Raw genomic sequence first — 15009 nt, 5'->3', positions numbered from 1 at the left:
AGTGACTAGAGGTCAGGGCAGTCAGGTGGTGAAACAGGGGAGACTTTAACTAATAAACTGTACTAATTTGCTGAACCAAAAATTCTAAAAATTTTATGGTGAGTAGATATATGAGTCTAGTTTCAGGGAAAATTTACGGAATTAAATTTCGAGTTCTGTAGCTCAAGTTATAATTAATTTAATAACTGCTGCGCGATTGGACAGATTTGCTGCGAATAATGAAATAAATTTTTAAACCTAGTTTTTATGCTCCGAATTTGTAAGATAAGCTAAGTAATGCCTCGTGCTCGACTCCGGAAACGGTCTCGGGTAAGGGGTGTTACAAGTATTACTAAAATTCGAATTTAATTATTATTAATTGTTGAATTTTAAGTTAATATGCATGGTAAGCATTAGTATTGAATTGTATGAAATTAAATTAAATTGTGATTGTATGTGAATAATTGAAATGCATATTGAATTGAGAAAGTGTATTGAACTATGAATATGTGAATTGAAAATTTGTTTGAAAAATGGAAAATGATTGAATTGAAAATGTGAGAAATTGTGACTGAATTGAATTGAGACTTATATGTGATCCGAAAACCCTATTAACTAGTCGGGCTGAGTCGGATATAGTTGGCATGCCATAGGATTGGAAGAGTTCAGGGATACTTCGACCTTGAGTCGATGAGACACTGGGTGTCATACTGTTACTTCGGATAGATTCGATGAGGTACTGGGTACCACTTTACTTTGGCTAGGCCGATGAGACACTGAGTGTCAACTTTGCTTCGAACTATCCGATAAGGCACTGGGTGTCAAACTGGTGTGTTTGGTTGGATCTGTGTATCCGCCAAAGTCCGAGTCTGTTAATAGGGGTAATTACAAGAATAGTTAAGTGGAATAAAATGAATTGGTTGAGCCACTAAAAGAAATGTAAAAGTAGAACATGAATTGAAAATGTGATTTGAATGTGAGTATGAGAATGAAAAGCATGAACCAATGGTTCATGAATTAGATAATGGCTCAACATGAATGTATACGATTTTAATTGACGAATAGCTAAATTAAATTGTATGAATATATTGAGAATGACAAATTTATGTTTAAATTGGTTTAGTAAATATTAAAGTTATATGAATTAATTTATATGATTATTATGTTTATAATTTGAATTATGGTAATCCACTGAGTATGAAATACTCAGTGTACGTTTGCTTCCGTGTGCAGGTTAATAGGTATTCAGAGTCTCGGTTCAGCATCCAGACGATCCCGACTCTAGCTTAAATTCGGTGATGTATTCTTCTTTTAGTAAAAGTGGCATGTACATAGGCGTTATTTTAAATATTTTAAAATGCTATATGATTTTTGTTGTAAAGAATGATATTTGATATTTTGGTGTTTAAACAATGAAATGGTATGAAAATTTATATGTTATATTTGGTATAATTAATACTAACATGATCTTTTGATACTTGGTTTAATGAAATGGAAATAGAATTATCATAACATATTTGGTATAGATGGGAACAAGTTGAAATAGAATGAATGAAGTTTATTTAATTAAACAATATATGCGAATGTTTACTTAGTAAATTACTGAGTTGATGTTAAGCTATGTTTAGGTATATTTAAATATGAAATTATATGGATTGTGATATTGGTTTTGAATTGGTTGCGATTTGAATTTGTAGGGAAGGTTAAATATTTATAAAGGGTTATATTGAATTTTTCTAAAAAAAAAAGAGTCAATTAGCAAAAGTTTTATATGAACTTATGATTATATTATAATATGTTTGATAATTATTTGAATATTGATCGTAAATTATTCGATTATCCAGTAATACCTCGTAACCTTGTTCCGACGACGGTTTAGGGTTAGGGGGTGTTACAAAACACTTCAACTGGAAGGGTTTCCCCCCTGTTTCTTTATTAGGGTTTTGTTTTTTAAGATTAAAGTTTAAGGGTTTATAAAATAGGGGTTTCTAGATTTAGGGTTTTGGGTTTTGTTATATTTTGGTTTAAATTGTTAAATTTTATTATATATCATTTATTTTTTTTTATTTTTAAAATTTTAAATAATAATTATTGGATTTGAAATTTAAAAATATCATATTTACACCAATCTTATATTCAAATTGCATTTTGCAATTTGATTCATAATCGAAACTTGGAGTACTTGGATGAGATGAAATATTAGTTATTAATTTTTTTCTCTTTTTTAATCTTAGTTTGATCCAATTTTTTAGTAAATTATTTATCCAATGCATTAATTTCAATGTGGTGGGTTCAAAAAAATATAACTTGGGAATCTTAGGATATATGATGGTTTTTTAGAAAAAGGCTGAGGTTAGAAATTTGTAGAGAGAAAATACTCCAAGCAAGGCGTACTGTCAGCAAAAGCACTGAAAGCGTGTCCAGCTAGAAGAACTTTCAATTGACATGGCATTGAAAGCGTTTCCAGCTGGACACGCTTTCAGTACTTTTGCTGACAGTGCGTCCTGTTTGGAGTGTTTTCTCTCTACAAATTTTAACCCCCCACTAGGTTGGGAAAATTTTCAGAATGAACTATGAGTCACCCCCTGGTTCATAAATGCGACCTATTTTAGTATTGAGTAGCATAAGCCATTTACGAGCAAAGAAAATTGTAAGAAGATCAGAAGAAGAAAAGTTCTCACACAAGACATAAGTTGGAGCAACCACCCTATTTGCATAAAGTAAGTATTGATCTTTGTTGTTCATATTTAGTTAAAGCATTATTTTTCTGCATGATGTTTTTGTTTCGAACATGTGGAACAAGTTATTTTGTTGAAAATGAGTAAACGAATTAATGCTATTGTTTATTATGACAGTGAAGTGCGTGACATCGAGAACGGGATGGTTTTTTTATCAGAGAAAACAACGCGATTAACTTTTAACCAGAACATACAATTGTTAGAACTTTGAACAATAATTAGGTTGAAAATCATCAAATCCAACCGAATGAGAGTATCATCCCTTAAATATTGATTTTGTGCTTCGGTCGACCCTTTTAAATATGATACTTTCGATATCAAAGGTGCGAAAGGGTTAGAGGCAATGGTGTAGGCGCATATTGACAGTGGATCACCGTTTCTCGAGTTATATGTGGAGTTTTCAAGGATAGATAAAGGCTCTTGGGCGTCGACATATGTTCTTGTTCGAGAGGTCAAAATGAAAGAATTACGGTAAATAGAAGAAATGTATTCTCACATGTCTTAGATGAATATAAGTGGTAGCTTGTATCGAGTGCTTCATTTAAGTTGTTACCCAATAGATCATTGCATTGTAAACCAAAAAGTCGACCGACGTTGACTCAAATACGTGACAACATGAATATTCATGAGAAGTCAAACCAACCGAGATTATGCAGGTGGTGTAGGAACCTGGGCCATACAATACCATTATGTCCACATCGAAGTGATGATACAAGCATAACACATCATTAACATCAATTTTGTTGAAATATTAAACACGCGCTTTTGTCATACAATACAAATCAATAAATTATACAACTTTCTTCCATTATTCATGTACAGTCTTGATTTAATATTATGAAATGATAATAAAGACCAACTTTAATGAAAAAATGATATTGATTTAAAAACATAATAATGTACAAAATCGATACAATAAAAACGTTTGATATTTATTTCAATGTGAACATAAGAAGTACAATAATAAAGTAAATCAATCTAATCCCCGATTAGAATATGTGTTACATCGGGTTAACCAGCGGTTGCGAGACGGATTCCTTCTTGGTTCGACCTCCGGTATAGGTTGTGGTCTTGGCCTCTCATCTTCTTCACCTTCATTTGTGGTTGATTGCGACTGATTGCTCCTCGGTTACCCGTGCATCCTCCTGTCTAGGAATATGTGGTTGGGAAAATGATCCACCTTGGTAGAACAATGATCCTGGAGGTGTTTGAGGCACCATCGGAATAGAGGTATAACTATATTGTGTCCCATACATCGATGACATAGCAATTGGACTCTCGGTCGGTGCCCGAATCATAGATGGCCCATACGTCGTCGTTGTCGAAAATATCGATGGCATCAGCATGTAATACACCAGGGATAAAGGTCCAAAAACAAAACCTAGCATCGAAGTAAAAGTAGAAAAATGTGGAGAAATATATAATGCTTGTGTGAAAATGACAGGGTTAGTATACGCACCAGAATAAGACGAGACAAACTGACTTAGGGGTGGTGCGGTTATCGGTGTTGGTTCTTGTGTAGGTGCTGACAACGGACCCACCTCGCTAGACCCTGGATGTATAGGCGCCTGTCGTGACCTCCTCGTATGTGGTTGTCGACTCCTCGCCTCTTCCCCTAACAAGTATAACTTGCCATAAACCCTAAACCATTGTATGTACTTCGGATCGTAGGCTAGCTCTGGAACGACAATGACCTCGCTAGTAGGTAAAAACTCGTACATATTGTTCCACATGTTGATATATTGTGCGTGGAATATCAACCTATTCTCATCTATCCTCCCTTGCAAGTCGATAGGATGTAGATCATCGAGGTCTTGAGGTGCCACTGAAATTTGTTGCCTGAACTCGAATTGCTGCAACACTTTATCCGACTCGTACATCTCTACAGTAGTGTTCACTACCAATGACACCTTCACGTGCCAGATGTTGGATTCACCAAAAATTTCGATGGGATGCATTCTTAAATTGTCGGATCCTCATATGACATCCATTCAAACATAGTTATATATATATTACTAATTAAATAGCCATTGAAGAAAGTAGCACCTTACTGTTAGGGAAAACACTTTCACCTGGAGGTATTTTCAGGTAACTTAACTGAAAATGCATTCTGAAAATATTTTACTTACAACTGTCGTAAGCGTTTTCCAGCAAAACATAAATTGTGATAAATGCTTTAGATTGAGCAGAATGGTATGCATATGCTAACATGTTTAAATATGCATTGAACTTCTCATGCGGTCATGTCTATTACTCAATTTGCATATTTCTTAAACATATTGTGTTCGTGTTTTTTTATTGTGATCTGTAGCATCTTTCTTCATCCTCCTAACCTTTCTGAATAAAATCTCATCATAAATAATTAAAAAGGCAAAAAACGAAAGTAGCTATGTATACTCACCAGCTCCCCAGCCAGTTCTCATCCCAAATGCTTACTGGAAATTCCCAATGAACTGAAATAACCAAGGGAAAAAGATCTTATCATGCTTAATCATGTTATATATGTCTCAAACTCGAATAACGTCAGATTTTCAGACTTCTGTCGGAGCTTTAAACAATGGCAAATGCATCGTATAAAACAGTGGATTGCGAATCCAGGCGATGAATTTATAAGAAAAAGGATCCAATTCGGGACTTCTAGGACTCACTGTTAGTGACACGAGAAACAAGAATGAGCTGATGAATCCACCTAGAATGGTGAACAGTTCTGAGGACGCTAATTTTCCTCGATACATCATTTGGAGTGAAAGAATGACGGTAAATAGAAGAAACGAATAGAGCATTGAATTTCTTGATCCTGCCATGCTCTTTAAACCCTCAATGCGCCGCCGTACGCCGCCGGTCCCTCTCCGTTGCGATATCGATACGTCAAATTTCAGAGAAAGATGTATTCAGAGAAAACGAACTGCTGGTAAAGGAGAGTGATTTTGGTATTATTTGGAAACTGTAAGGGTAAAAATGTCAGAAGGTAGATTTTGGTCAAAGTGAAACGACGTGTTTTTTGGGAGGGTACAGCTTTTTAAGAAGACGAAACTTCTTTCTTTTTTCTCTGCCCGGCGGCGATGGAGTCGCAGGACTTACCGGAATGTCCAGTCTGTTTGCAACCGTACGACGGCGCGTGCACGATCCCGCGTGTGCTCGCGTGTGGCCACACGGTGTGCGAGTCATGCCTATTAAACCTCCCTAAGAAACTCCCGGGAGCAATCCGATGCCCCGCGTGTACGGTGCTCGTCAAGTACCCACCGGAGGGCCCCACGACTCTCCCCAAAAACATCGACCTCCTTAGACTAATCCCCGGCGGCTCTGAAAATCCCCGAAAACCCGTCAACAAATCCAAAAATGTCTCCAATCTCCCTTTCCTCCCTCGTTCTTGGTCCGACGAGTTTTATTCCAACTGGAAAAGCTACCTTCTCCGTGACGATACCGTTGAGAGAGACCAAGTGAGCCTTTTGCCTGTTGGGTCTTTTTCAAGTGGCGAGGAGGATGGTTCTTTGTTTAAGGCTGGATATCTCGTGAGAGTTATGGATTGTTTGCGTGAAATGAAAGAAGAGGAAAGAGAGGACTTGGGTTTAGTTTTAAGAGCTTTTACTAAGCAAAATTGTAGAATTTGTAGAGTTTTGGGTCTGTGGGGTGATCTTGGGGATGGGGTTCTGTATTTAGTGAGTGAGAAGCAAAAATGGGGGAACTTTTTGGATAAGGACTTGGGGTGTTTTGAGAAAGAAGGGGTTTTTAATTTTGCACTGATGGGTATGGAAATGTGTGAGGCAGTCATTTCTTTACATAAAGAAGGGTTGATTGCTGGTTGCTTGAGCTTTTCTTGCTTTCAATTGGATGATTTTGGGCATATATATCTTGATTTGAATGAGGTGTTATTGACTGGAAGGGGAATTCAAGATATTGTTGCAAATGTTGGATTTAGTGGGAACAAGATTGGTGATGGAGAAATCGGTATGTTGTTTAAAGATTTGTTGAAAAGGGATGTGTTTATTAGCCCTGAGGTGTTGCTTAAGCTGTTAGAGAAAGAGGGTATTGGGGTAGAGTGTTGTAGCTTGAAATATCCAATAAGATATAGCTCGGATGCTTGGTTGTTAAGTTGTATTCTTCTTAGGATTGTCAATGAGGATGTCTTTAGTGATGAATGGGTTGAATATATGTGCCATATTATTGTGAAAGGAAGTGAAAATAGTGAAATAGATTGTTCAAGTGTCTATACAAGTTTGATGGAGAAAGTGAGTTCTTTATTGGGAACTAAATTTGGTGCCGAATGTGCATCTTTGCAGCAGATTCTATGTAAATGCTTGGATCTTGATCCCGAGAATCGTTCACTAGCGGGAGATGTGTGGAAATGTATTAGGGAGCTAGTTATTAAACCTCAGTTTGATAAAATGGTGAAATTGGATGGTGCAAGTTATGATGAGAATGGAGGTCGATGTATGGTTGTTGGGAAATTGTGTCTGTTGTCCAGGGAAAGAACCGAAACACAGGAAAAATATGAGTTACCAGGAAAAGAAGCAAATGGTGCAACAGACATGGTTAATGGTCTTACAGAGGGCAGAATTAAATGGAAAGATTTGCAAGGCCATCTTGATTGTGTTACTGGATTAGCTGTAGGAGGTATAGTTTCTTATCTGTCTTTAACATATGCTGTTTCAATTTTGATACTGCTGACTGCTAATTGGTGGAAAGGGTTCTTAGTAGTCGATACCTTGTTATGGCTTTTGTATTTAGGAACTTTACAAGCATAAGGCCTGTGAATATTTGGTAGTTTGCTGCCACTTCTATAAAATGCAATAAAAAAATTTAACTTAGCATTCGCTGTTGCATGGTGCTAGTCCTAGTATAGTCATTATCCACGTTACAAGGATTCCTTTTGTTAATAAGGTGGCTGTTTTGAGGCCTGGGTGGGAGGGCTTTGGTGATTTGCATTTCGATCATTGAAACAGAGTTTCTTCCATTACACAATTGCGTGTCACATGATCCTGGACCATGATTCTTCGAATCTTAAGCTGCCTCATATCCGGTTAAACAATGTTGTTTTACCCTTCTCTTTTCCTTTTCGATGTTAATGGTATGCTGGATCTTCTTCTTGACATATATGGTTTTAAATGATTTCATGAATCTTAGGTAAATTTAGGAGATGTATTCATATTTTCTTTTTGCTGTTCTAGGGGGTTATCTGTTTAGCTCCTCCTTCGATAAATCAGTCAAAGTATGGTCCCTGCAGGTATGCTCTCCTAAATTATCATTTATTCAAGTGGGTGTATTATGATTTAAATTCAATCATACTCTGCAAGCGTAACTGTTCCATGAGTAATTTAGTTTGGAATATTGGCTCATTTTGAATCAGTTTCTTCCCGCATCTATTTACAGGATTACTCTCATGTGCATACGTTCAGAGGTCATGAGCATAAGGTAATGGCTGTTGTCTGTGTGGATGAAGAACAGCCATTATGCATTAGTGGCGATAGTGGAGGTGGCATATTTTTATGGAGCATTAATATCCCTTTCGGACAAGATCCGTTAAAGAAATGGTACGAGGAAAAGGATTGGCGCTATAGTGGAATCCATGCTTTGGCAGTTTCAGAAAATGGCTATTTATACACTGGAAGTGGAGATAAATTGATTAAAGAATGGTCATTGCGGGTATAATTATTTGATTTTCATTTCATGTGTGCTGCTTATTTCTTAACCTTTTGAAATGCTAGATGATAATAATTTGGAACCTTGCTTTCCTTTTCTCTTCCAGGATGGCACCCTGTCAGGCACTATGACTGGCCATAAATCGGTAGTTTCTGCCGTAGCAGTGAATAATGGAGTTCTTTACAGCGGGAGTTGGGATGGAACTGTTCGATTATGGAGTCTAAGTGATCATAGTCTTTTGACTGTTTTAGGGGAAGGCATGCTGAGATCTGTGTCCACTGTCTTGTCTCTTGCAGCTGACCAGCATACACTTATTGCTACTTACGAAAATGGCTCTGTGAAGGTTCTTTGTTCTTCAAACTGCTGTCGAATTTGTCTTTTATTCTCGTATTCTCACATGTGCATTTACTTATTTCCTGGAAATGAATTTATGCCACAGTACTCAAACGAATTTTGCTATTTAGCTTCTCCGGTCCATTTGAAAAAGGCCAGATGCGAATATGCTGTTCTTGCCAACCCATCTTCCTTTCCTTTTTCTTTCATTCTCTCGAGTTTGATAATAAAATCATTTCTTTCTTTCATGCTTCTTTCCAGATCTGGAGGCATGATGTGCTTAGGAAATCGATGCAAATACACAATGGTGCCATTTTCACTGTTAGCTTGGATGGGAAATGGCTTTTTACAGGAAGTTGGGACAGAACCATCAAGGCACAGGTTTGAACACAAGCTTGACTAATTAATCTTTGTTTGCCTGAGAAGCAGGCTGTAGAAGCATTTTATCCATGTTTCGATTTACAAATGTCATTGATATAGTGATTTGCAGGAACTAGCAGGAGATGATGTTGAAGTAGATGTTCGACATATTGGATCGATTCCTTGTGATTCTGTTATAACAGCTTTATCATACTCAGAAGGGAAGCTTTTTGTCGGTTTTGGTGATCGGACCGTTAAGGTATGTTCCATACCTTTTTGTAGTTTTTCATGAGAATTTGCTCCTTTTATGTCATTTCTCATGAGGTAACAATCCAATATGTATTTTACACAAATAATCACTTTATTCTTTGTTTGCCTGGTATTAGTTATAGTTGACATCACATACATTTTTTCATTTGATAACTTTTTTATTTTATTTTATTTTATTTCAATTCTTTCAATTCAACAGAGAATTCCTGTGTTTCCCTTGCTAGGCTTTAAGACCTCGGCATGTTGACGATAACCAACAACGAAAACAAGATTTGCTATTCTTTATCTGTTTGTTTTTCGTTTACGTTTTCAGTTTCCTACCAACCGTGGATGAACTGCTCAATCAGTTAACACTGATCTCAACTTGTAGGTATACTATCAGGGGAAGTGATCAAAGCCTTATTGGCTTGCATTTCTAGGACCCCGAAGGTTTTGATGGAGTGGTATACGATAGGCAACGGGTTGGTGACCTTTGTACAGAAAATATACCAATACATGTATACAGGGGGTGAGTAGTGTGAAATGTCTATACACTATCAACTCTTGTTCAAGTTCTTCTCAAGCTAAGAGTATAATGACAGTAAATATAGTCCATGTTACCCGGGTTCAGGATTCAAAAGTGAATATCAGATATGGGTATGTTTATGTCAAACACATTCCAAATGCGAATGTTTTAAGGAAAATAAAGGCTTCAGATAATGTATATAATGCGAAATATTAGAATTTTGGTTCCACTGTGTTGAAATGAGAGGCATGCTTGTTGGTTTTGTAACATTAGCCCTAGTAAGGCCTTCACTGTATGTTGCTTTGGGCTTAGAAGCCCGCCTACCAGCCCGTGTCAACCCAGCAGCCATGCAAGAAAAAGCAAAAAAGAAAACTTAAATAGTGTATTTTAAAAAATTACACAAAATATGTTTAATAAAAGAGTAATTATTTGGTATAGGGGTAAGCGGGGTTGAGATTTACAACATATTTTACATATTTTTTTAATTTTTTAAATACAATTTAAGAACACATGACAAAATTTTAACATTGATTATGAAGTTATAACCTTTTACTATCAGTGTACTAAATAATTTATACATAAATTTTGTTTCATGTGCAATTTAATATATGAAATTTGATTTGTTGCAATTATATGCATGAAATTTAAACGGTAGTTCATATATATATATAAAGTTTTAATTTTTATTCAGTTGCACACATTTAAGAAATGAATACATAGATTTACTTTCATATTGAGTTAATATGATTATGTATGCAATATATTAATGTAAAGTGGAGTTAATTCGATAATATTATTTGTGATTTGTAAAAATTAAATCAAATAAAAAATCATTGTACAAATTTATAAAAAAGCAAAATTTATTTTAATTTTAATATTTACCCTTATATAAAATTATTGTTTTTAAAATTTATTATTAATCATTGTGTTTTCACTCTAACCCTCTAATTAATAAATTAATTATATTATTATCATTATCACTATTAATCACTATTAATATATATATATATAGTGTGTGTGTCTAAAAGATACAGCATGAAGCAACTAAATGGATTTTTTATTGAGAGTGAACGTTTAATTATTATTTGTATTATTTGTAGGGTTAAGTATTTGATAGAGTTAAAGTTGAGTGGAAATTTTGAGTTATTTGAGTAAATTATATATAAGATACTTAATGTAAGCGATATCATAAAATTAATATTTTTATTATAGTTTCTAACACTTCAAAATAAAAATAAAAGGGAGGAATTAGAGGTGAAAATAATTCTTACAACATAAGTTTTTATATAAATTCAAGATTTTACTACCATTGGTTTTTTAAGCAACGTAGGATATGAATTTTTATATAAAATTATAATCCCTTGCAGTTTGTTCCTTTGATGTGAGATTCATTCTCTTACTACAAAGTATTTAGTTCCTAAAGATTACTCATAAAAGTTAAATTGTTACAACATAAACACTAACAAAATATATTTTCCAATAAGTTGGTGTTGATATTCAACACTTCCCCTCAACACCAACTTTCACAATGCAAAACCGATGATAGAAGCTTTTGATCTTGTTGCCACACAAGCCTTTTTTTTAATAGGTTTGCAACTTAGTCTTTTGTCTTAACTTATTCTAACACCACATGTTAGTTCTCACGACAACCATCATCGCTTTGCTTGATGGAACGCTACCTCTTGGTCCCATCTTTGTTGATCTCTCCATGGCTTGACTTGTGGCAGTCCATAGCCACTTGCATTGTCTTGATCGAGTCCTCTCAATACAATCGAATGGCACCAGCCTCTGTGGCTTCTCATAGTGCTCACCCTTGACATTTGATTTCTCATAGGACTTTACTATGGTTGATAACCTTGCCCTTAGTGTGACCTATCACACAATAATGTGTTCAAAGATATTCATTTGCCCTTGCTCGTAGTTGTTCCGATCTTGGCCTTTCTTTTGTATGGCTTCTCGCTTAAGGAACCCTTACCTTAGGATTCTTTCGATGCTCCCTCACTCAATCTTGAGCTTTGACACTGTAGGGACTCAAACTGGTCCTCATTGAGTTTTAATAAGGACTTGACCAATGCCATTACTCGTGTCATGTCTTGGACGTCTCGACATTGCACCTCAAGCGTTGGTTGCAGCTTGGTTGGCTTGTAGTTGATGCCTATAGCTTGGTTATGCTACTCCATGCCCCTCAAGAAATTGTTTAGGTCATTGGTGTCTCTAGAACCCTTGAACTTTTTGAGCTCCAAAATGTTCCAATGATGAACTGGGGTACCAAGCACACCTTCCATGGTTTTAAGCCTTGTGAGCTCCCCTTTAAGCTTCACGATCTCATTACGCTTGGCCTCCACTAAGGTTACAAAGGCCTTTTTTCTTATGAGCCAAATCACCTATTGTTTTATTAAAAGCTCCTTGGAGCTCTCTCTTTAGCTCCCCTGTAGGTTTTCCATATGACTCTCCGCTACCTATCTCTAGCCCATCCGTGCGACCTTTGATGTCCTTCACTAGTTCAAGGGCATTCGCTATGGCTTGTTGCACCTTTGTTAGCCTATTCTCCGTAAATGATGCCATATCCTTTGAGCTCCCTTTCGAGGCGCCCTTCTTTCTTATTGCCGAAACACCTTGGTTCTCCACTAGGACTTCCTCTTCGACATTTAAAATTGCCTCTAGATCCCATTCTTCCTCACTATTGGAAGTAACAACATTAATTTTCATAGGTTTTTTCTTTGACCAACTAGCTTTTACCATGTGGCATTTTGATATGTTGTAATTTGATATGCCAAATTAGGCTATTTAAAACACTTAATTAGTTTGTTCTCAAGCAATTTAAAAGTCTTTTCTATACTTTATGTGGTTTTTAGTTTTCATTATTAGTAATCATTTTTATTTGGTTTTACCTCTTTGTAAACCCAAATTGGCAAAATGGTGCCATTAGGAATCTAATGGTGTGTTTGAGTTGGTGTAGGGAGACAAAGATGGCCAAACCTTAAGGAAAACTACATTTGATGTAGGTGCCACAACATTGAGACTAGGTATCATGAAATTGAGCCTGTTCGACCTCGATGGTGCAAGACTTTAACAAGAAATCAACCTTAAGTAGACTATCGAGAGTGTTGCGACATTAAGCCCATAGTCGAGACTGAAAGTGGTGGAAGTGAAGGAGTCATGGCAACACTGAAGCTTGGATGTCGTAACACCGCTGCTTGACGAAGTGAAAAATACTGCCAGGGTAACTTTTTGTCCAACACCAACCCAAGTTAACATATATACTTCAAGGGAAATTTTGTCAATGTTAGGGTTGAAATTTTGTTTGTATAAAAGATGTTTTGGTTGTCAACTTAAAAGAAACACCTTTTCTATCATCTTTTTAGCTTAAATGTTAACTTCTTCTCCATTTTTTAGTTTTAGGATCTTTATTTTTTCGAGTTTAGTGGTTGTAGTTGTTAGTTTTATCAATTTTTATTATAGTTTTTCTTCTTTTTGTGATTAAATACTCAAATTTTATTTTGTATTTTGATTTCTCTTCAAGTCTCTAGAACCCACATCAAAGAACCAATTAGAGAAATCAAAGTCAAAGATTAAAGAGAACCCCATAGACAACACCAAAAAAGGGTAAGAAGAATCGGAGAGAACTTGATAGAAATTATATACAAGTCCTTAACTATTATAAAAAAGATCAATTTGATCAGGTCACATATGATTTTGACCAAAATTATGCACAAGAAATAAGGTTGAATTATAGTTAATAATTTTAATTATTTGAGTTATTCAAATAATTAGAATTGTTACATTTTTAATCTAGAACTATCTATAGGTTGCTCACCCAATACAAGCTTGATGAAGGAGTTGTTTTTTTTACATCGAACTAGACCAACCCAGATTCAACTTAAATAATAAATCAAATACACTACCAATGGAATTAAAAATTTCACAAACTGAGTTGAATTGATGACAAGTGTACATAGGGTATTTTAAAAAAAATTAAAAAAAGAAATATATAAAATAAATGGAACACGTGGCAAATTTATAACTCTACTTATAAAGTTAGAAAACTGTATGACTAATTTACCAAATATTCATCCATATAAAAAATACAATTAACATTTTATTAATATATAAATAAAGAAATGAATTGTCATCGAACTGAATTCAAGCTTGAGTTTGGAAAATTTTTTAAAATCAAACTATAATTCAACCTATAGACATATTTGTCAAAATTTAAGTTAAACTATTTAAATCGAGTACAAAATTTAAATAACTTCAACTATATAATTTAAAATTAAAATTTAACCGATTACTTTTCCAAATCTAAATTGATTTTGCTCACCATAATTATTTGGTTAAAAACAATAATTAATTTGGAATTTAAAATTATTTTATTTAATCGAATTGGCTAAAGATTAACAACTAATTTAAGAAATATTTCAAAAAGATTTTATCTACTTATTCATTCTATTATTTTTTTTGTATATTTTGATTTAGGGTTTTGGATACATAATTGAATACAACATGATATATTGTTTTTTTTTAAAAATAATAAAACATTAATTATAACGAGGATAATATATCCAAATCACAACCAACAAAATTAAAAGACTCAACCTTATCAATTTTACCAACACTCCATTAGTGATGTATTTGGAAATTTTTTTTTAAAGATGTTACAATTATAATTACAAATAATGTATGGGATATAAATAAAAATCTAGTGAAATTTTACATAAATTATGAAAAGGTAGATTTCAAAATTTTGTCATTTATGTTGTTTTTATAGTACATAAAAATTAATTCTTTTAAGATTTATTGTTATCTTATCTTTAAAGATTTAATCTTAAAATTTATTAGAAAATTACTAATTATAAGATGTTAGGAAAGTGATTGCTTATTTACTTATATTTATATTTATATACATGGTAGAAGAAAAGCCAAAAGAAACAAGACATAAATAATGTGCGAAAAATATTAATTGACTTACTTAATTATTGTTATGGAATAATAATTGATGCATCGTCGATGTATAAGTCTCATATATCATTAATGAATAATAATATGACACATCATCATTAAATTGAATAAAAATATGGAGAACCTGTAAAAAATATTAAAAATTTTATTTAAGCATAATTAAACATTAATCGTAACTATTATAAACATGTTATGAATATTTTATTAAGTGAATATCTATCAAAA

General features: G+C 34.3%; 2 protein-coding genes across 4 annotated transcripts; one reads left to right on the top strand and one right to left on the bottom strand.

The window, feature by feature from the left end:
• Nucleotides 1-3577: 3577 nt before the first annotated feature.
• LOC107951487 (uncharacterized) lies at nt 3578-4675 on the bottom strand. Its single transcript, XM_016886553.2, has 2 exons — nt 4177-4675; nt 3578-4098 (listed from the first exon to the last, which is right to left on the bottom strand). The coding sequence occupies exons 1-2, from the start codon at nt 4673-4675 to the stop codon at nt 3812-3814; spliced, it is 786 nt and encodes a 261-aa protein (XP_016742042.1). The 3' UTR covers nt 3578-3811.
• Nucleotides 4676-5779: 1104 nt separating this feature from the next.
• Nucleotides 5780-10054, top strand: LOC107951486 (TAF5-like RNA polymerase II p300/CBP-associated factor-associated factor 65 kDa subunit 5L). 3 transcript variants are annotated; one of them, XM_016886551.2, is made up of 7 exons: nt 5780-7331; nt 7886-7941; nt 8088-8360; nt 8464-8700; nt 8952-9071; nt 9181-9309; nt 9691-10054. In XM_016886551.2, exons 1-7 carry the CDS (start codon nt 5780-5782, stop codon nt 9709-9711), a joined length of 2388 nt encoding a protein of 795 aa, XP_016742040.1. In that variant the 3' UTR covers nt 9712-10054. The 3 variants fall into 3 exon arrangements, with proteins under 3 accessions (XP_016742040.1, XP_016742038.1, XP_016742041.1); XM_016886549.2 differs by having other exon boundaries at nt 9520-10054; XM_016886552.2 differs by having other exon boundaries at nt 9171-10054.
• Nucleotides 10055-15009: the final 4955 nt, after the last annotated feature.

Source organism: Gossypium hirsutum, chromosome A02 (genome assembly GCF_007990345.1).
Source record: "Gossypium hirsutum isolate 1008001.06 chromosome A02, Gossypium_hirsutum_v2.1, whole genome shotgun sequence".
Taxonomy (NCBI): Eukaryota; Viridiplantae; Streptophyta; class Magnoliopsida; order Malvales; family Malvaceae; genus Gossypium; species Gossypium hirsutum.
The sequence above is the reverse complement of the archived record's forward strand: the minus strand, read 5'-3'. Positions and strand labels throughout refer to the sequence as shown.

What these genes read in the sequence shown, in the direction of transcription:
- LOC107951487 (XM_016886553.2), bottom strand. Translation starts at nt 4,675, where the DNA reads ATGCATCCCATCGAAATTTTTGGTGAATCCAACATCTGGCACGTGAAG. An exon ending in GTTTGTCTCGTCTTATTCTG is followed by an intron (nt 4,099 to 4,176) that starts GTGCGTATACTA and finishes CTTCGATGCTAG; the next exon opens with GTTTTGTTTTTGGACCTTTA.
- LOC107951486 (XM_016886549.2), top strand. Translation starts at nt 5,780, where the DNA reads ATGGAGTCGCAGGACTTACCGGAATGTCCAGTCTGTTTGCAACCGTAC. An exon ending in ACGAAAATGGCTCTGTGAAG is followed by an intron (nt 8,701 to 8,951) that starts GTTCTTTGTTCT and finishes GCTTCTTTCCAG; the next exon opens with ATCTGGAGGCATGATGTGCT. An exon ending in TTGGTGATCGGACCGTTAAG is followed by an intron (nt 9,310 to 9,519) that starts GTATGTTCCATA and finishes TCAATTCAACAG; the next exon opens with AGAATTCCTGTGTTTCCCTT.